This window comes from Cynocephalus volans, chromosome X (genome assembly GCF_027409185.1).
Source record: "Cynocephalus volans isolate mCynVol1 chromosome X, mCynVol1.pri, whole genome shotgun sequence".
NCBI lineage: Eukaryota > Metazoa > Chordata > Mammalia > Dermoptera > Cynocephalidae > Cynocephalus > Cynocephalus volans.
The window spans coordinates 114,057,909-114,078,441 of NC_084478.1; the positions used below are offsets into that span (position 1 = coordinate 114,057,909).

Below are 20,533 nucleotides of genomic sequence, written 5' to 3' on the forward strand. Positions count from 1 at the left end.
TGTACTTGACACCATGTCGTACCCGTCCCCCACCCCTCTTTCTTTATCTTGCCTGCGATGCTCGGGTCCTACAGAAGGCGAGCGCTGCCACAGAGGGAGGGCCCAGGGGCGAGAGCGTGCGGGTGCCTTGCACCTGCCCTGGCCGGCCGTTTGTAGGCCCAGGCCCGCTCCCTCGGGGTCAACTGGAGGGCAGTGACGTCACCAGTGTGCGCGGCCACGAGCCTGTTCCGGACCAATGAGGGGCCGGGTCGCGGTAGCTAGGTTACGGAGTACGGGCCAAGTACCGACATCTTGAGAGGCATCCAGTCGAGCCAGACCTCGCAGATTGATCGGTCGTCTCCAAGGCCCGGCATGCCGAGCAGGAGGACGAGCCGTCCACGGTCGTCCGGTCTCAATAGGTGCCGTGCCGCCGCTCTCGCGCCCACCGAGCAGAGCTGACATTCTCCGTGAGCCACCCGGAGCGCCTCCTGCGGGAGGGCCACTACGCCCAGTGCCCGAGTTCGTGTGCGCCGGTCTTTCTAGGTGCCATCGTCGAGTACGTGACGGCCAAGGTATTGGAGCTGGCGAGCGACGAGGCCCGGAGGAGCAGCAGGAGATGCATCACCTTGGAGCTGTTGGACGTGGCCGTGCACAGCAACGCGCTGCTCAGTGGCTTCTTCGTGACTACAACCATCTCCCAGGTGGCCCCAGCCTAGCTGTGGACGCCTGGCACCCAGGGGGCCTCACCAGCCCACCGATCCTCCGTCTACTCCTGCTAGCCCGGCGCCAGCCCCTTCCGTCACAGCCAGCCGGGACAGCCCTGGCCTGTCTTGTGCCTTCGGCGCCTTGTGTCATTAAAGTGTTTGAAAGTACCCACAGGCTTGCTCTATAAATTTTGTGTCAGAGTGGGGTGTGAGACACCCAATGTTGGACGGACGGGCAGGGAGTGGCGAGGGTCAGGGAACAGGGAGGGCACAGGGGAGCAGACTCTCGTGGTGACAATGGGGGTTGGTGTCCCCGTGTGGGAGGTGCTGTCTGGGGCGGGGGCACAGGAGGCTGCCACGTGGACCCTGAGCTAGTCACCGGAACGATGGTGTTCATTGGGGTGGAGCTCAAGGCCAAGACTGAGGTTTCCTGGTAGGATGAATGTCAAAAGGGGTTATGTTATGGAGGGGGACGGAGCCTCAGGTGGCATGGGAGCTCAAGTCAAGGGCTCAAGTGGGGCAGGGACGTTGACTGCCAGAGAGAGGAGTGATTGATGGGTGGGAACAATGCAGAAATCCCCAAAGGCGGAACTGGGGTCACAGGGGGTCAAGAGTTTAGTTTTGGCCTTGTTCAGAGGGAGAGGCTGGGAGACGCCCTTAGCTACCGGGATACGCAAGCTGTAGCCTAGCAACAGCGCGGTCAGGCCAGGCCCCGCCTCAGATGCCGCTCTCTGCGTATCACCAGGGCGACAGGACCGTGGCAGGTGTCCCGGGGCTGCGCCCAGGAGTGGCTGTCTATGTGGCCTGTTGCCAGCTGGCGGTAGGACGCTTCCAGCAGGCGCTCTTCCACCGGCCATGGAGGAGCTGGCCCTCACTCAGGCTGTCCGCCTCTTCCTGCGACAGGAGAGTGATGCTTGCCAGGGCCTGGTCATGGAGGTGTACCTTGATGTGATTTTTCTAAGAGTTTTTGAGTGTCAGCCCTTAGATCTGTCATCCATTTTGAATGAATTTTTATACATGGTGTGAGATAGAAGTCCAAGTTCACTCTTTTGCATGTGGATATCCAGTTGTCACAGCACCATTTGTGACAGGGATTATTCTTTTCCCCCACTGAATGGTCTTGGAACCTGTACTGAAAATCGACTATACACAGATATCAGGGTTAATTTCTGACTCTAAATCACGCATTTATTATGTTACTTTAATCTACGGACATGTCTACATCGAGGGTCACTTGTGGGCCAAACAAAGTGCTAGGGATTGGAGATATAAAGACGGATAGCCTTAGTAGATTCTCCTGTGGTTATTATCAACTGACTGTTCTCTTGTTCAGTGGCTGAGAAAGTTGAAAATGTGGCTTTGGCCCAGGAGAGCCTCATTGTCGTAGAGACGTCCAGCTGTGGGAGTGAATGACTCTGAACCACCCACGCTCACCTCCTCCATGACCCGGGCAAGGATTAGAACAGACAGCGCTGAGCAACGCTTCCATACCACTGTTTGGTCATCATGGCCTACTTAGGGTCCGATGGCTATAAACAGTTGTGCGAGCTTGACTACAGCTCATCTGGCTTGGATCTCAGAGTTCCAGACCTTCAAAGGTAACTGGGCAAAATGTGCCTGCTTCTGGTAGAGGCCCCTATTATCTTGGAGGAGTGAGTGTACTCGGGATGAAAGGAATAAGGACCCTCGGGCCTAAAGCAGTGGGAGAGGCAAGGAATGTGAGCCCGCGGTCCCTGAGCCAATCAGAGAGGGCCGTGATGGGGTCTGGGAAGGTGAGGTCGGCTAGGACATCATGAAGCCCCTGTTCCTGGGGTGAGGTCCTAAGTAGAGGGAAGACATGGGGGAACGGGCCTGCAAGGCTAAAGCGGAGGTAGGGGCTGGGAAATGAGGCCCGGTGTAAGAACCCAAATGCCCCAAGGGATCACACCCTGATCACATAAGTCCTTCTCGGCCACACCCCATCATGGCGCTGGTTGCCCTTTCCTTCCGTATTCTCCTTCCTACCGGCGCGAATCGTACACCAATCAGCTCACCCCCCAAGCCCCATGCGGTATGCTAAGTAGGGACTGTATCTTAAGCCAATCAGCTTTCCCTAAAAACCCTATGTATATGTTTGTGTGCCGCCTAATAAACGAGCCCTCTCCGGTGGGTCATCAACTGGTGTCGACTCGTCCTTTCACCCGGACACCTCGGCCAATGATAGGGGTGGGGGCGGGGGCGGGCGGGGCCTGCTCCGGGCCTTGTAAGTGCGGGTTTCTGCGCGGGAACGCACACCACGAAGGCAGTGAGCAGCTCTCTCCACCCCAGGGGCATCCTTCAGGCGTCTTCAAGCCCTCAGGTGAGGTGGTGCGGTCCCGCTGGGGCCAGAGGACGATGGGGACGGGAGCACGCAGGGACTCCGTGGCGGGGCTGTCGCGCCTTCGGGAGCCCTAGGGGCCCGGATTGGGGTTGGCTTTTCCCGTCAGCGCCGCGGGGCGAGACTCGTGCCTTTGTCTGCCCTCGGCGCGCCTCCTGTGCGAGATGCCGAGCCCTCCCGGGGGTCGGGCCCTGGAAGGCCCGAGGGGCGGACCCCCAAAGCGGCCGGCCGGTCCGCGGAAGAAGTGCAGGTCGGAGGCTTCGAGGACGAAGCGGAGTTGAGGGCTCGCCCGGAATGGGCCCTCTGGGCCTGGCCCCTCGCTCCCTCCCCTCCCGTGGCCCTTCGGCTGGGCGCCCGACCAGGATGACAGTTATTTTCCAATGAAAGCAAGATGCTGCTGTCAAAGTGGCCTGTGCGCCCGGCCCTGTTATTTGTTTGTCCCGGTTTCCCCAGCTTTGAGGTTGGCTTCTGAGCGCTTGGCACGGGAGGGTCATAGGGTAAGGTCAACTGAATGGAGGGGACGTGTTTGAAACTACTGGCCGCTTGGGGGCGTCTCTGTTCTACTCTGGTCGCTAGACGTGTCTCGCCCCACCAGGGTGGGAACAGACATGAGCAGGAGAGCTCCGCCTTCCGGTTTCTGGGGTCTCTTATTCTTTGTTCTGGACGAACCTAGAATGTTCAGAGGCCGCCGCAAGGCATTTCATCAGGTCCACAGCAAGACTCTTCTGAGCCTTGTCTCCTTGCCTCGCCCTTGACAGAGAAAACGTGGTGAAATAAGACTCTGTGTATTTAGCGTATCCCATTCTGCTGAAGTCGTGAGTCTGATCCTAATTAGCTGCCCCTTCTTACAGTGTTTACAAACCGCTGCCACAAGGGGCTAGTATAAGACGAGTAACCAGTTACGACCGGATTAAATCCTCTCCCCTCTCTTATTGCAGCACCTTAATCTACTGTTTGGGGGCATTTAAAATGGAAAGAAATTAGTACAACTTCGGCCACCCCTTTTTGTGTGCTGCTCCCCATCCTCCAAGAAAAATGCCGTCGCCACCCCACCCCACCCCCACCCCCCGGTAATTGAACAGACAGCGAAGATTCTTAGATAGTGCTGTCATGTATTAGAAAATCATTGACTGGTTGAACCAAGTTTTTATTATATTCTTCGACCCCTAATTGTTCCTGTGCTTCTCTTACCTCCATTGTACCTTTGCTGTGATTTTAAAAGAGTCGGACATGTTGGCTCCGGGTTTCTAGAGCGTCTTGGTTTCTAGTGTATCCTGATCTCAGGGCATTTTCTGCTTATCAGAATAGGGGTATTGAAGTGAATTTCAAAGTAATGAAAATAGAATTCTTCTAAGATGCGCTGGTGTTTTCCTGTGGAAGATCAGTAGGTAAAATATACATGACTATTACGTTTGAACATTTATGACTGTTACTACTTTGTCTGACGATAGTTCTGCCAGGGAAGTTTCTTAAAAGAAATTGTTTTCGGTCTTTCTTTTAGTCAAGATGAGTGATAAGCCAGACTTGTCGGAGGTGGAGAAGTTTGACAAGTCAAAACTGAAGAAAACTCATACCGAGGAAAAAAATACTCTTCCCTCAAAGGAAAGTAAGTCATGGAGGGTTTCTAGCTGAGACAGACAATGGTGAAAGTTGGTATCTTCAGTGAATAAACCTATCTTCTAGTAATTTTTACTATCGAGGAAGTAATTATTAGAGTACCATTTTATTTTATGCAGCCATGACAACTATCAAAGAGTTGTCTCCTTCTTTGGATTATATAAATGGTTCGCACATGATAGGCCCTAGTAGTAATGGGGAAGTAAAAACCACTTCCCTGTTGGAAAATTACTAAAACACACATTGAAACCAATCTTAAACATTGGACTTAGCACTAGAAAAACCTTACTTCTGTCTACTTTTAGTTATTTGGCATTTTTCTGCATCTAGAAATTTGAGTCCATTATCTCATGCCTAAAGAACCATGCCAGCTCTGCGGTCTGGGCCTTCTCCAATCTGGTGACAAGATAGGGATGCAGAACGAGTTTCGATCTTGGGTGCACTTGAGGCTCCCAGACTTAAGGGATCAGTTTTGCCCTCCAGAGTAACAGACAGCTGGAGAAACTCCAAGCATATTCACAACAGCTGAGGGGCATTTTCTGTCATGTGTGCGTTATTTGAGAGTTCCGAAATTAGTGAAAATTATCTCAAAGTGTATAACTTCCAAATGGTATCGTCAGAGATAAACGTGAGCAAAATGCTTCACTTCCTCCTCGGTCTCAAATAATCTATCGAAAAACTGTCAACAACACAAATCTGCCTCTCGAATGAAAGCAAAAACCAAAAAAACTGCAATTGAAGTAGATTCTAATGAATGTTCGAGTGGTAAACATGCACACACGTGCACACATGCACCCCGCTGTGAGCATTTGTGGTTAGTGCCTTAGCATTCTCAATTAAAAGCATGTATGGCAGCCTTCCATGACTTACCTAAAGCTGTTTTGTAAGAAACTGAATTAAATCTTAGGAAAATACTCTTAGTGATATATATATTTTTTGTTTTGTTTTTTTTTTCCCCTCAGCGATCCAGCAGGAGAAACAGTGTGCTCAGACATCGTAAAACGGGATCTCCTCCCAAGAGGAAATTTCAACATTGCCCGAGAGCCTTGGTTTTATGCTTGTTTTTTGCAAACCGTTGTGTTTGTAGCGATTTTAGGCATCTTCTGCTGTCCTCTCATTTCTATTCCCTGGCTAAAAGGTCAGGTGGAACCAAAGTTTCCTGAAGTGTGCTTTCAAACTTGCTGTTGGTGTGTAAATTCCAGATGGCAGATGTTGCGAATAATCTCACCAGTGTTGACCCTTGTGTGTGTAGCCCTTTCACCCCCAGCAGGATAAGCCAGGTTTAACCTTCTGCAATGGGTGCCTCCATTGCTTCATTATCTTCATGAAGTTGCATGCTTCTGCAACTTCTCACAGTTTGTTTTTATTTCCAATGTAGTAATGAAATAATAAATACAGTCATTATCTGGCGGCTCTCGACTTCATTTCTTCTAAGGAAGGAAAAGTACACAAGGGTACCCTTTTTCGCCAAACAAAACGGTTGAAGGAAAACCTCTTCAGCAGTGGACTAAGCCCCTTATCTCAGAGTGAAGAAAGACAAACACAGGGTCTGAAGTGACCCACTCAAGCTGAATAAGAACTGAAATTCAAGCTGGGCTGTCTTGCCTTCTGGAAAGTGTTTTCCGACTGAATGGGAGGGGGCACCTAAGCTTGGGGTTGGATGGAAAGGGCGCGGGAGGCACTTGTTAACACGCACTGTACTGAGCACATCACATCTTCAGTTGAGCGTCAACTCAGATATCTGATGCCCACTGATGACCTGTAACACTGAACCTCTGATCTGGTTCTTCTACTGAACAGAATTTACTGTCTCCTGAAGCAAGCATTTTTGGTTTCATGGTGAGCATAAGTGCTGTGGACCATATGGTGTTCCCCCACCCCCACCACACCAAATTCATATTTTGAAGGTCTACCCCTCAATGCGACTCTACCCGGAGATAGACTTTTTAGGAAGTCATTAAGGTTAAATGAGGCTACAAGGGCTGGGCCCCTCTGTGATCTATTACTATAGGTATCTTCCCACCATAAGGGATTATACCGTCCATACCTATTTGCAACCTCAACTATTATCTTACCTCCCTCTTTCTAGGGGCTCACATCCTTAAATACTCACTGGGGTTACAGAAAGTGGAAGGTGTTTTCTCTGCTCTAGCACAAATTTCCACAAGCAAAACAGTAGGTGGGTCAACTAAGGTAAAGTGTGGTTGAGGTGACACAATCTCAGAGCTTAGGGTAACCAGAAGATTTGAGCCCTGGAGGTCACCATGTTGGTCATCACTACCTTACCATCTGCCTGAAGCAATTGCCCAGTAGAGTCACTCAGTCCCTTACACTGACATGCTGCTTACACGCTTCCCTGCCTGCCTGTAACTTCTATGCCATAATCCTAGGAGAGCATGCTGGAGACCCATACAGCGTGGTTAATCCATCCTCCAGTATTTGAAGTCAGCTGTTGTTTTCCTGCCCCCATACGTCCAAGTCTTCTCCAGCTGACCTTTTCAGAGCATTTGGACCCAAGTTACACAGATGGGGACCCATAACGGTTGCACTTTAGATGGACGGACACAAGTTTAGCCATTATCAGGTCCCTGGATCCCGATTCTGTCATCCAGCCCATTTGCTCTCCTTTCAGTTTGCCATTTGCAGCTTGATAAAGATGGTGTACGTCCACGACAGACTCAGTAACGTGTGCATTAGCACACTAATCCAGCTCAAGATTAGGCCCATTTCAGATGCCTAAAGGAAAGCATGTCAGGTGAGCTGGGGATGGGACGAAAACTCCCAGTTTTTAGTTGCACCTGGTAACCGTCATTTTTTTTTTAAAGGATTGATTCCTCCCAGGGCAGTGTAAATGATAAACTGAGTGGGAGCAAGTGAGAGGTATGTGGTGGGAGGGGAAGTCACATAGTTTCTAAGTGAACGCTCCTACAGAAATAAGACGGGAAGAACGATTGCTCACTGGAAGTAGTTTTGCCCTGCATTTCTCAAGTAAATCACATGGGCCTAATCTTGTAGTGAGTGACTAGGTTCACTTGTCTTTCCAAGCAGAGGGAGGTTTTTTTCCCAAGCATCCGGGATTGAGGTTTCAGAGCCCTGAATCCATTTATTATTTGCAAAACCAACCCTCCGAAGGTCTTCTTGTAGCAGTTACATTTACGGGAAAAAAGAAAAGCCTGGAGTTAAGTGGATTTTCTTATGCATGTCTACATCTTTTGAAAATACCTGGTCCATGCTTTGACACCTGTATCCTGTCAGTGTACATAGGCCGACATGTCCTTAATTGCAAAGAACAGAAAATGGCAAAAAGCTGGAAAGCCATAATATATATGCTGCAAGTTAATCCAAAGACAAAAATCAGCCAAATCGTATGTCACGACGACTTCATCTTTGCAAAGGGTCAAAAACCTCATTTAGTGTCATCACTTAAAATTCTCAAGAAACTGCACAGGCAAGTGAGTTTTAGGAATGCCCTAGAATGTAACCATCGCATATTCACACCTGAGAAAAATATCTTGCCCTTCGTCTCTCAAATGCATAGGAATATGTTTGAACCTTGCCTTGGGAAGTTTCAACCGGTATGATCTCGGGCAAGTGACAATCTATTGTGGTTCAGTTTCTTCATCCATAGAAATGGAGATGATAACACTGTTTCCTTCAAGGGGATGTGGTGAAAAGTAGTTGAGGTACTCCCCGTCAAGTGCTTAGCACAATGCTGGCACAGTCGCCAAGCACGCCATGTCCGAGGTCACCAAGGCCAAGCTCAGGTTCCCCATGAGCACCTGAGCTGCCTCCCGCCCCCGAGCATCGCCCCCGAAGGCTGTTTTCAGAGCCACCCCAGTCGGCCCGTAAATCCTGGAGCCCTCCGAAGGTGTGCCCGTGGCAGTTTGAGGGCAGGGGTCAGGGGGCGTGCTGCCAATGTGTATTAGTCTTCCTTTTTTTATTTCTTCCTTCCTTATAGTTAAAGTGTACGACACGATGGCTCTGGCTCGTACGCATATACATAGTGAAGAGATTACTACAGTCAAACAAATGACCATCTTCATCACCTTCTACCCTTGTATGCTAAGAGAATCTAAAATCTACTGTCTTGGTAAAGTTTCAGAATCAAACACAACATTATTAACAATAGTCGTCCTGCTGTACTTTGGATCTCCAGACGTATTCATTGGCCCAATTCCTGATTTGTACCCCTTGACCTCCTTGTTCCCATTTGCTCCTCTCCCTGCAGTGGGTAGTTTTCTGGCAGGTGGCAGGTGGCTTGCTGCTGGCTTCTCAGCATTCTTTACTGTGAACTACATTGTCAACACTAATATAACTGTCCTTCATTGTTTTTATTATACATAACGCTCGAGTTTGTATATCATATAATTGGATCGATTTCTGTAATTTATATGTGCACAAGTGTATGGAAGTCCTGTGATTGAATTAAATTACCACAGAATCTTTTGATTTTAAAACATTGCCACATAATCGATTCCCTTTTCCTCTGTTAGGAGTTTTCATTGAAAAGTAAATTTGAAAGCATTTAGAAAAAGTTTTTTTTTTTACACAGGAGCTCTAATATGTAGTCACCAGTTCTAAAATGTGCTCTCCTTTTCAGCATCTAAGAGTTTTGCATAGATTTATTTTACACTTTACACAGGTTGCATATTTAAAAATATCCCCTATCGGTTAGTTTTCACTATGAAAATCTGGGCTTTTCCACTTTTTGTTCCAGATTCATTGAGGGTTTTAAATAAGGACTGGATGTAGGGGATGGGCAGCCAGGTCCCTTGACGTCCAGGAGCGCTAGTCACCAGTTCGTAGTAACTAGCTGCTAGGAACTAGTTGCTAGTTACTAGTAAAGTAGTGACTTCAGTTTCTAGAAAGCCTAGGAATAAGTACTGTTGTGGAACTCTTGGATTTAATTTTTTCTATGCTGTGTTTTGTTTCCTCACGTGTGTTTCTAATGGGCTAAGTAATAAAGTTAATGCGGAAAAAAAGGTTGACTGGAGTGTTATCGTCCTGTTAATACTCTATTCCGCATATAGATGCTTAGGATGTGTTATTTATTTTAAAGTTTTAATAATATATTTTATTTAATCCAACATAGCAAAATTATAATTTCTATATGTAATGAATATCAACAGTTTGTCAATTACGTAAGCGCTGACTCTTCCCTTCAGTTGGTTTTCTCTGCAAACCGCACCAGGAGGTGCCACATTTTCGTCCATCAACTACTGAAGAAAGTAGTCATGCGTTCTGTTCCCTTCTAGTCCTCAAACCCAGTCGTCCCTTGTCCCACAGACATTTCATCTGTGTCAGTCCCATTTTGTTCCCTGTCTACAATTCCCAACGTCATTTTGGTGCTTTGCTGATGTTTCTACTTGATTTCTGAATTTCCAAACGGAAACCACAAACACCCATAGCGCAGTCATCATTTCCTAATCGTGTTGATTTCTTAAAATCACTTTTCCTTAGAGGATATGTAGGAAATCAGTACTCACGGAAAACTCTAGAAAATTATTTTAGGCCACACAGAACAAAAAGCAACAGAAGAACAGAAAATTTACTCGGATTTTGAGGAAGCCACAAATAGCACGATAAATTAAGTGGTTACAGGTCTTTCGGGTCATCTGAGGCGGCTCTGAAAAGAGCCTTTGGGGGGCCGTGCCCGGGGGCAGGAGGCGGCTCATGTGCTCATGGTGAACCTGAGCACAGCCCTGGTGCCCTCGGTCACGGCATGCTTGCGGAGCTCCCCGGTCAGCAGCAGGTGCACGGCGGCCTGGATGTCCTGTGAGGTGAGGGTGCAGCGCTGGTTGTAACGGGCCAGGCGGCCGGCCTCTTCGGCGAGGCGCTCGAAGAGGTCGCTAATGCACGAGTCCATGACGTTCACGGCCTGCTGGGACAGGCTGAGGCCGTCGTGGACCAGCTTCAGAACCCTGGGGAAATAGGTGGCGAAACTGTCCTCGCCGCGGCGGCCGCGGCGGCAGCGGGTGTGACGGCGGCTGCGGCGGCGATGGCGCCTGGGCTTCTTCTGTTTCAGGGCCGTCGGAGCGCCCTTCTCAGGCGCCTGGGTGCTGACACCTTCCTCCGGAGACGGGGCAGAGGCAGGCTCCGCCATCCCTCAGGCAACCCCCAAGAGCTAGGAGGCACCGACGATGGCGCTGCTGCCAGGCGGGGAGCCCTTTTTATAGTCGCTGCCTTGCCTCACGTCATGCGTGACCTCGACTTCTGACTGGGTGTCAGGGCACACAGGGAGCGCGTGAGTGAGCCTAGCGGAGTGCGCTGGGACTGCACGGTCCTCCTGCTGGCGGTCCCTCCACCAATCACAGTGAGCGTCTGGAGCCCTGCAAGCTGCCTGTCTGGTCCCATACAGAAATTCACAGCAAGAGAACCCACACAGGAAGGCTGTGGCACGGCCAGCAGAGGGCTCCTGGACGTGGAGATGTGTCGGTCCACCTCCCGCCTCCGGTTCTGATCGAAACCCTCAATGAATCAGGATAACGGAGTAAAAAACTACCGTTTGTAAAGAGTGAAATCAAACACAACTGGGGTATTTAGACCTACATAAGAAAATTCAGCATTTACCAGGTTTGTAGTCACACTCCTAATGATACTTAGATCCGAAAAAGTACCCTACATTCTAGCATTGCTGAATACATAGAACAGCCCTTGATTGAAAGAGAAAAAAGGTATTGGTCTAATTTTGCAGTAAGTCACCCAAAAGGTAAGAGACAGTCAAGAAATAGTTGAAAATCACGTGCTTTTCAAAAATCGGACAGTTCGAGAAAATTTATTCCTTAAATGTATTTGTGGAAAAATGAACCCCAAATACGGAACCAGTACAGAATGAAGAAGAATTAGAGAAATGGAGGTCATCAAGGAACTTGTCACCATTACAAAGAAAGAAAGAAAGAAAGAGAGAGAGAGAGAGAGAGAGAGAGACAGAGAGAGAGAGAAAGAAAGAAAGAAAGAAAGAAAGAAAGAAAGAAAGAAAGAAAGAAAGAAAGAAAGAAAGAAAGAAAGAAAGAGAAAGAAAGACAATAAACAACCATACAGCACAATTCACAGTAAATGAGCCCTCAGGCAAAGAATCACACCCATTCCATCAGGAGCTGCTTCCACCTCAACTCCAAGGCTGAAGAGTCCAGGAAAATTTTGATTGGCTCTCTTGGGAAACCCGGTTCCATGGTGAGCCGGTGGCTATGACTCCGTGGCTACAGGTTCCTCATTGCCTGACTGAGAACAGACTGGGGCTTGAGCTGCTCTGATTGGACCTTCCATCATTCCTATTATGCATAAATGCAAGTCATGAAGGTTTGTGCTTTCTAAACCCAAAGATTATAGACTGGAGAGGAACATAACTGGATAAAACTGAACGAGTTAAAATAGTAACTTCAGTTTCTAGAAAGCCTAGGGATAGGTATTGCTTCTTGAAATTTTCTCCTTAGTTATTTCTGTGATCGGTTGGGTCCTCCTTTGTGTTTCTGTATGTACTCCATAATACTGAGAATGCCGAAAAACGTTTGATGCAGGATGTTTGTCCTGCTCCTACTATGTTCCCCATATGGATGCTTACAGTTCGTTATTTATTCTCCATGAGTTTGAGGATTCCAGCACCGGCCAGAAATTTAAAAAAAAACAAATGTATATATAAATATAAATATATATATATATATATATATATATGTATATGTATATATTTGTATGTACACACATATATATTCATTTTTACATGTATACAGACACATATGTATATGTGTATGTGTATATGTGTGTTTGTGTGTGTGTGTATATATACTATGTATGTGTGTGTGTGTGTGTGTGTGTGTGTGTGACTGTGGATATATATTTGAGGACTGAAACACAGGAGAGAAATAACTGAGTCAAAAATGTCAAGAAACAATATCTAATCCACCTTCTTTAGAAACTGAAGTTACTAGTTTAATTCATTCAGATTTTACCAATTCTGTTCATTGCCAGGCAATATAATGTGTGTGGAAATATATATACATTTTTTTTTTTTAGAAAGGTAAAACCTCATGTTTTGCGTCTATGTGCAATGGGGATGATGGGAGGGACCTGTTGGATGAGGTGTCCCAGGCTGAACCAATTAGAAGCCTCCTGAAATGTTTGGACTTGCAGTTGAGGGGAATTGTGTCATTAAATAGGTCTGAGTCCTTGACTGCTGTTTGTTGTTTTGTTTGAATGGTTTTATGCTTTTAATCATGTTGATTTACAGATATTATATTAGTTTCTAAAGCTGTCGTAAATAAATTCGAGAGTCTCGGTGACTTAAAAAATATATATTTATCATCTCACAGTTCTGGATGCCAAATAGCCCCTCTTCATAAGCACACCAGTCATATTGGGTTAGGACCGACCCTCACGACTTCACTTTAAACACAGTTACCTCTATAGAGACTATCTCCAAAATAGGGTCACCTCCTGAAGTACTGGGGGGTCACAAGGTCAACACAAGAATTTTGAGAGGGTACAATTCAATAAAGAATACTAAGCTTTCTGCCCCTCCAAAAAATTAATGTACTTCCATGAAAAATACATTCACACCTTCCCTACAGCCCCCAAATCTTAACCCATTGCAGTTCAACTTTAAGTCCAAAATCTCATCTACAAATCTTATATATCTGCTACGGGTGAGACTCCAGTTGTGACTGATGCTGAGGCAGAATTTATCCTTATCCCTGAACCTGCGAAAACAGACAGCAAATTACCAGTTTCCAAAAACAGTAGCGGGACAGGCATAGAATAGACATTACCATTCCAAATGTGAGAAATCAGAAGAAAACTAGAGTTTATGGGCCCTAAGCAGGTTTGCACCATAGTAGGGCTAATTCCATTAGATTTAAGGGATTGAAAACAGTCCTCTTTAATCATTGCTCTGCCCTCTGGACCCTCTGGGATAGCAGCATGAAACTCTCAGCCCTGGGCAGTGGGGACCTCTTCCCCAGCCTGGTTTGTTACAGAAGAGGTGGCACTAGCCATCTAGAATGGAGAAAGCGGCCTCCATCTATGGGATCAAGGAGATCATGGCCTCATCCCCCAGACCTGTGTCCCTGTTCTCAACAAGACTCTGTCTGGATTCTCCTCTTGCCATTGCTGTTTTCTCAGAGTCCTGCTGGAAGAGTGGAATCACCATAGCTTTACTGATGTCTTCCTTGGTTTCCCAGGGTCTGAAAAGTACGTGCAAGTCTGCAGCCACAGGCCGACTGGAAAACAACTTTACATCCACGTAAATACTGTCATCTTGCCCCATAACCACGGTTCAACAGATCACATAACTGTGGGAAAGGAGGGAACCCCGATAAATGCTTACCAAGGAAAAACTGTGTCCTTTTACATTCTTTTACAGCCCATGTGGTTTTAGGTCCCAACATGGCTTTGGTCCTGCTCACTCTAGCGATGTTAATGAAATTTGAGAAAGAGAGAAGAAAAGTGGGGTTTGAGGTACAAGATCCTAAGTGGAATCAAGTGCATCTGATTACTCACTTCAGGAGGGACGTGAGGAAAACGGGCACTTACTGAGTGAACATCTAGGATCCAGTGGTGTGGTTTACTACGTAGACAAGCTACGGGAATTGCCTTTACTGCTTAAATAACACATTACGAGTACCAACGTAGCTAGAAAAAATATTAAGAAGAGAAAATAACCCACCAATTTTTTTTTTAATGGTGGAATAAGCGTTAAGTCAGGTCTTTGCTGAAGAAAGCTGTCATAGCTATATCATATTGCAAAAATAGACTTGAAGTCAACGGAGATTTCTTGAGGATAAAGATAGTCCCCCTGGGATAAAATGTTCAATTCATGTGGGAGGTATTATAAATTTAAGATGACCTATACTGGGTAGGGTAGCTTCAAACTATTTAAGTCAACACTTGACTGAATGACAATAAGGAGTAGCGAAGGTCACCACCAAATATAGACATTTGCAGCCACCTGTAAGCAAGTGGCCGAAACGTAACAAGGACTTAGAAATAAAGCACCTACCAAGCTTGCTTGACGAAATGGAGTAATGCGATAATATGAACCCGGAAATTAGAGAATGTGTTTTATCCACCTGATGTATATTTATGCACATAGAACATGTACTCGGCCATCAAGCAAGATTCCAGAAGTATCAAATACATATCACATTCTCTGACTACAGTACATTTAAGAATCAATGACAAACCATGTTGTCAAAACCAAATGTTTGGGATGACACAAATCACTCTGAAGAAATAATGGGCCAAAGGACAAATCATTACAGGGACTGAAAAATATTTATTGATGCGTGAGAATAAAATTTGTGGGGCATGCGTGAGTGCTACTGAGAGAGGATTTTATGGCCCACGTGCTGATTAAAAAGATTAAAAAGAAGGAAGCCTTGATCAGGCATTTTACGGAAGACCAAGCACAAACGATCACAAAGAACAACAAGAAGCACGATTGAAGAGGTGCCACCTCGCTCAAGTCTCCTGGAAAATGCCTACTACAACCACAGTGACATACTATTTCACACCGTCGGAGCAGTGAGAATTAAAAAGGTCAGACCGCATCAAATGTTGGTGACTAGTGGGGACTCACACTCTGGTATTAGGAGGACAAATTGGTCTGACCATCTTGGAGAGCAATCTGGCAATACTAATTAATGCGCAGGATGCACACACTGCTGACAGCAGCAGTTCCATTGCTGGGTACACTACCTAGTGGCCTGAACACAAGGAGACGTGTGTGGGGACATTCTTAGCAGCCCTGTGGTCTGGGTGGGGCCTCTGGAAGATCTGCAGGGACCGAAGAGACAGCTAATGGACCCTGAAGCACTGACCTGGAAGAGGGAGGGATAGCACTAGATGTAGTCTCTCGAAAATGGAAACAGGTGTTCAAACAAAGATAACTACATGAACGTTCAGAGGTGCCCTATTCTCAATAGCCAAAAGGGGGAAACAACCCAAATGCCCATCAATGGACAAATAGATAAACTAAATGTCGTCCATCCATACCATGGATTATTATTCAGCTGTGAAAAGGAAGGAAGCAAGTACCGATTCACGCTACCACGTAGATGTACCATGAGGAAAACATTACACTATGTGAAAGCCGCCAGACACAGAAGGCCATGCGTTGGGTTCCATGGGAGGGAGAGCTCCACATGGGGGAAACCTCTGTCGACAGAAAGCAGATAAGTGGTTGCCAAGAGCTATTTATTGGGAGCGTGTGTATGTGTGTGCTCGGGGGTGGGGGGACGACGAGCATGGGGAGTGAGTGCTTAACGGGTACAGGGGTTTCTTGGCGGGGTGGTGAAAATGCTTTGGAAGCAGACGGTTGTGATTGTTCCACGACATCACGAATGTACTTGACACCATGTCGTACCCGTCCCCCACCCCTCTTTCTTTATCTTGCCTGCGATGCTCGGGTCCTACAGAAGGCGAGCGCTGCCACAGAGGGAGGGCCCAGGGGCGAGAGCGTGCGGGTGCCTTGCACCTGCCCTGGCCGGCCGTTTGTAGGCCCAGGCCCGCTCCCTCGGGGTCAACTGGAGGGCAGTGACGTCACCAGTGTGCGCGGCCACGAGCCTGTTCCGGACCAATGAGGGGCCGGGTCGCGGTAGCTAGGTTACGGAGTACGGGCCAAGTACCGACATCTTGAGAGGCATCCAGTCGAGCCAGACCTCGCAGATTGATCGGTCGTCTCCAAGGCCCGGCATGCCGAGCAGGAGGACGAGCCGTCCACGGTCGTCCGGTCTCAATAGGTGCCGTGCCGCCGCTCTCGCGCCCACCGAGCCGAGCTGACATTCTCCGTGAGCCACCCGGAGCGCCTCCTGCGGGAGGGCCACTACGCCCAGTGCCCGAGTTCGTGTGCGCCGGTCTTTCTAGGTGCCATCGTCGAGTACGTGACGGCCAAGGTCTTGGAGCTGGCGAGCGACGAGGCCCGGAGGAGCAGCAGGAGATGCATCACCTTGGAGCTGTTGGACGTGGCCGTGCACAGCAACGCGCTGCTCAGTGGCTTCTTCGTGACTACAACCATCTCCCAGGTGGCCCCAGCCTAGCTGTGGACGCCTGGCACCCAGGGGGCCTCACCAGCCCACCGATCCTCCGTCTACTCCTGCTAGCCCGGCGCCAGCCCCTTCCGTCACAGCCAGCCGGGACAGCCCTGGCCTGTCTTGTGCCTTCGGCGCCTTGTGTCATTAAAGTGTTTGAAAGTACCCACAGGCTTGCTCTATAAATTTTGTGTCAGAGTGGGGTGTGAGACACCCAATGTTGGACGGACGGGCAGGGAGTGGCGAGGGTCAGGGAACAGGGAGGGCACAGGGGAGCAGACTCTCGTGGTGACAATGGGGGTTGGTGTCCCCGTGTGGGAGGTGCTGTCTGGGGCGGGGGCACAGGAGGCTCCCACGTGGACCCTGAGCTAGTCACCGGAACGATGGTGTTCATTGGGGTGGAGCTCAAGGCCAAGACTGAGGTGTCCTGGTAGGATGAATGTCAAAAGGGGTTATGTTATGGAGGGGGACGGAGCCTCAGGTGGCATGGGAGCTCAAGTCAAGGGCTCAAGTGGGGCAGGGACGTTGACTGCCAGAGAGAGGAGTGATTGATGGGTGGGAACAATGCAGAAATCCCCAAAGGCGGAACTAGGGTCACAGGGGGTCAAGAGTTTAGTTTTGGCCTTGTTCAGAGGGAGAGGCTGGGAGACGCCCTTAGCTACCGGGATACGCAAGCTGTAGCCTAGCAACAGCGCGGTCAGGCCAGGCCCCGCCTCAGATGCCGCTCTCTGCGTATCACCAGGGCGACAGGACCGTGGCAGGTGTCCCGGGGCTGCGCCCAGGAGTGGCTGTCTATGTGGCCTGTTGCCAGCTGGCGGTAGCACGCTTCCAGCAGGCGCTCTTCCACCGGCCATGGAGGAGCTGGCCCTCACTCAGGCTGTCCGCCTCTTCCTGCGACAGGAGAGTGATGCTTGCCAGGGCCTGGTCATGGAGGTGTACCTTGATGTGATTTTTCTAAGAGTTTTTGAGTGTCAGCCCTTAGATCTGTCATCCATTTTGAATGAATTTTTATACATGGTGTGAGATAGAAGTCCAAGTTCACTCTTTTGCATGTGGATATCCAGTTGTCACAGCACCATTTGTGACAGGGATTATTCTTTTCCCCCACTGAATGGTCTTGGAACCTGTACTGAAAATCGACTATACACAGATATCAGGGTTAATTTCTGACTCTAAATCACGCATTTATTATGTTACTTTAATCTACGGACATGTCTACATCGAGGGTCACTTGTGGGCCAAACAAAGTGCTAGGGATTGGAGATATAAAGACGGATAGCCTTAGTAGATTCTCCTGTGGTTATTATCAAGTGACTGTTCTCTTGTTCAGTGGCTGAGAAAGTTGAAAATGTGGCTTTGGCCCAGGAGAGCCTCATTGTCGTAGAGACGTCCAGCTGTGGGAGTGAATGACTCTGAACCACCCACGCTCACCTCCTCCATGACCCGGGCAAGGATTAGAACAGACAGCGCTGAGCAACGCTTCCATACCACTGTTTGGTCATCATGGCCTACTTAGGGTCCGATGGCTATAAACAGTTGTGCGAGCTTGACTACAGCTCATCTGGCTTGGATCTCAGAGTTCCAGACCTTCAAAGGTAACTGGGCAAAATGTGCCTGCTTCTGGTAGAGGCCCCTATTATCTTGGAGGAGTGAGTGTACTCGGGATGAAAGGAATAAGGACCCTCGGGCCTAAAGCAGTGGGAGAGGCAAGGAATGTGAGCCCGCGGTCCCTGAGCCAATCAGAGAGGGCCGTGATGGGGTCTGGGAAGGTGAGGTCGGCTAGGACATCATGAAGCCCCTGTTCCTGGGGTGAGGTCCTAAGTAGAGGGAAGACATGGGGGAACGGGCCTGCAAGGCTAAAGCGGAGGTAGGGGCTGGGAAATGAGGCCCGGTGTAAGAACCCAAATGCCCCAAGGGATCACACCCTGATCACATAAGTCCTTCTCGGCCACACCCCATCATGGCGCTGGTTGCCCTTTCCTTCCGTATTCTCCTTCCTACCGGCGCGAATCGTACACCAATCAGCTCACCCCCCAAGCCCCATGCGGTATGCTAAGTAGGGACTGTATCTTAAGCCAATCAGCTTTCCCTAAAAACCCTATGTATATGTTTGTGTGCCGCCTAATAAACGAGCCCTCTCCGGTGGGTCATCAACTGGTGTCGACTCGTCCTTTCACCCGGACACCTCGGCCAATGATAGGGGTGGGGGCGGGGGCGGGCGGGGCCTGCTCCGGGCCTTGTAAGTGCGGGTTTCTGCGCGGGAACGCACACCACGAAGGCAGTGAGCAGCTCTCTCCACCCCAGGGGCATCCTTCAGGCGTCTTCAAGCCCTCAGGTGAGGTGGTGCGGTCCCGCTGGGGCCAGAGGACGATGGGGACGGGAGTGCGCAGGGACTGCGTGGCGGGGCTGTCGCGCCTTCGGGAGCCCTAGGGGCCCGGATTGCGGTTGGCTTTTCCCGTCGGCGCCCCGGGGCGAGACTCGTGCCTTTGTCTTCCCTCGGCGAGCCGCCTGCGTGAGATGCCGAGCCCTCCCGGGGGTCGGGCCCTGGAAGGCCCGAGGGGCGGACCCCCAAAGCGGCCGGCCGGTCCGCGGAAGAAGTGCAGGTCGGAGGCTTCGAGGACGAAGCGGAGTTGAGGGCTCGCCAGGAATGGGCCCTCTGGGCCTGGCCCCTCGCTCCCTCCCCTCCCGTGGCCCTTCGGCTGGGCGCCCGACCAGGATGACAGTTATTTTCAAATGAAAGCAAGATGCTCCTGTCAAAGTGGCCTGTGCGCCCGGCCCTGTTATTTGTTTGTCCCGGTTTCCCCAGATTTGAGGTTGGCTTCAGAGCGCTTGGCACGGGAGGGTCATAGGATAAGGTCAACTGAATGGAGGGGACGTGTTTGAAACTACTGGCCGCTTGGGGGCGTCTCTGTTCTACTCTGGTCGCTAGACGTGTCTCGCCCCACCAGGGTGGGAACAGACATGAGCAGGAGAGCTCCGCCTTCCGGATTCTGGGGTCTCTTATTCTTTGTTTTGGACAAACCTAGAATGTTCAGAGGCCGCCGCAAGGCATTTCATCAGGTCCACAGCAAGACTCTTCTGAGCCTTGTCTCCTTGCCTCGCCCTTGACAGAGAAAACGTGGTGAAATAAGACTCTGTGTATTTAGCGTATCCCATTCTGCCGAAGTCGTGAGTCTGATCCTAATTAGCTGTCCCTTCTTACAGCGTTTACAAACCGCTGCCACAAGGGGCTAGTATAAGACGAGTAACCAGTTACGACCGGATTAAATCCTCTCCCCTCTCTTATTGCAGCACCTTAATCTACTGTTTGGGGGCATTTAAAATGGAAAGAAATTAGTACAACTTTGGCCACCCCTTTTTGTGTGCTGCTCCCCATCCTCCAAGAAAAATGCCGTCGCCACCCCACCCCCCCCACCCCCCGGTAATTGAACAGACAGCGAAGATTCTTAGATAGTGCTGTCATCTATTAGAAAATCATTGACTGGTTGAACCAAGTTTTTATTATATTCTTCGACCCCTAATTGTTCCTGTGCTTCTCTTACCTCCATTGTACCTTTGCTGTGATTTTAAAAGAGTCGGACATGTTGGCTCCGGGTTTCTAGAGCGTCTTGGTTTCTAGTGTATCCTGATCTCAGGGCATTTTCTGCTTATCAGAATAGGGGTATTGAAGTGAATTTCAAAGTAATGAAAATAGAATTCTTCTAAGATGCGCTGGTGTTTTCCTGTGGAAGATCAGTATGTAAAATATACATGACTATTACGTTTGAACATTTATGACTGTTACTACTTTGTCTGACGATAGTTCTGCCAGGGAAGTTTCTTAAAAGAAATTGTTTTCGGTCTTTCTTTTAGTCAAG

The 20,533-nt window shown here is 49.1% G+C and overlaps 4 protein-coding genes across 4 annotated transcripts; 3 read left to right on the forward strand and 1 right to left on the reverse strand.

The window, feature by feature from the left end:
* The first annotated feature begins 235 nt into the window (after positions 1–235).
* Positions 236–695, forward strand: LOC134368223 (histone H2A-Bbd type 2/3-like). Its single transcript, XM_063084767.1, has 2 exons — positions 236–280; positions 399–695. The coding sequence occupies exons 1-2, from the start codon at positions 236–238 to the stop codon at positions 693–695; spliced, it is 342 nt and encodes a 113-aa protein (XP_062940837.1).
* Positions 696–4,545: 3,850 nt separating this feature from the next.
* Positions 4,546–5,656, forward strand: LOC134367488 (thymosin beta-15A). The gene is made up of 2 exons (XM_063084235.1): positions 4,546–4,645; positions 5,619–5,656. Exons 1-2 carry the CDS (start codon positions 4,546–4,548, stop codon positions 5,654–5,656), a joined length of 138 nt encoding a protein of 45 aa, XP_062940305.1.
* Positions 5,657–10,327: 4,671 nt separating this feature from the next.
* On the reverse strand, positions 10,328–10,759 carry LOC134368224 (histone H2B-like). The gene has a single exon (XM_063084768.1). The coding sequence runs from the start codon at positions 10,757–10,759 to the stop codon at positions 10,328–10,330; it is 432 nt and encodes a 143-aa protein (XP_062940838.1).
* A 5,466-nt stretch (positions 10,760–16,225) lies between these two features.
* On the forward strand, positions 16,226–16,685 carry LOC134368225 (histone H2A-Bbd type 2/3-like). Its single transcript, XM_063084769.1, has 2 exons — positions 16,226–16,270; positions 16,389–16,685. The coding sequence occupies exons 1-2, from the start codon at positions 16,226–16,228 to the stop codon at positions 16,683–16,685; spliced, it is 342 nt and encodes a 113-aa protein (XP_062940839.1).
* Positions 16,686–20,533: the final 3,848 nt, after the last annotated feature.

What these genes read in the sequence shown, in the direction of transcription:
- LOC134368225 (XM_063084769.1), top strand. Translation starts at nt 16,226, where the DNA reads ATGAGGGGCCGGGTCGCGGTAGCTAGGTTACGGAGTACGGGCCAA. An exon ending in GGTTACGGAGTACGGGCCAA is followed by an intron (nt 16,271 to 16,388) that starts GTACCGACATCT and finishes CGGTCTCAATAG; the next exon opens with GTGCCGTGCCGCCGCTCTCG.
- LOC134368224 (XM_063084768.1), bottom strand. Translation starts at nt 10,759, where the DNA reads ATGGCGGAGCCTGCCTCTGCCCCGTCTCCGGAGGAAGGTGTCAGCACC.
- LOC134367488 (XM_063084235.1), top strand. Translation starts at nt 4,546, where the DNA reads ATGAGTGATAAGCCAGACTTGTCGGAGGTGGAGAAGTTTGACAAGTCA. An exon ending in TACTCTTCCCTCAAAGGAAA is followed by an intron (nt 4,646 to 5,618) that starts GTAAGTCATGGA and finishes TTTTCCCCTCAG; the next exon opens with CGATCCAGCAGGAGAAACAG.
- LOC134368223 (XM_063084767.1), top strand. Translation starts at nt 236, where the DNA reads ATGAGGGGCCGGGTCGCGGTAGCTAGGTTACGGAGTACGGGCCAA. An exon ending in GGTTACGGAGTACGGGCCAA is followed by an intron (nt 281 to 398) that starts GTACCGACATCT and finishes CGGTCTCAATAG; the next exon opens with GTGCCGTGCCGCCGCTCTCG.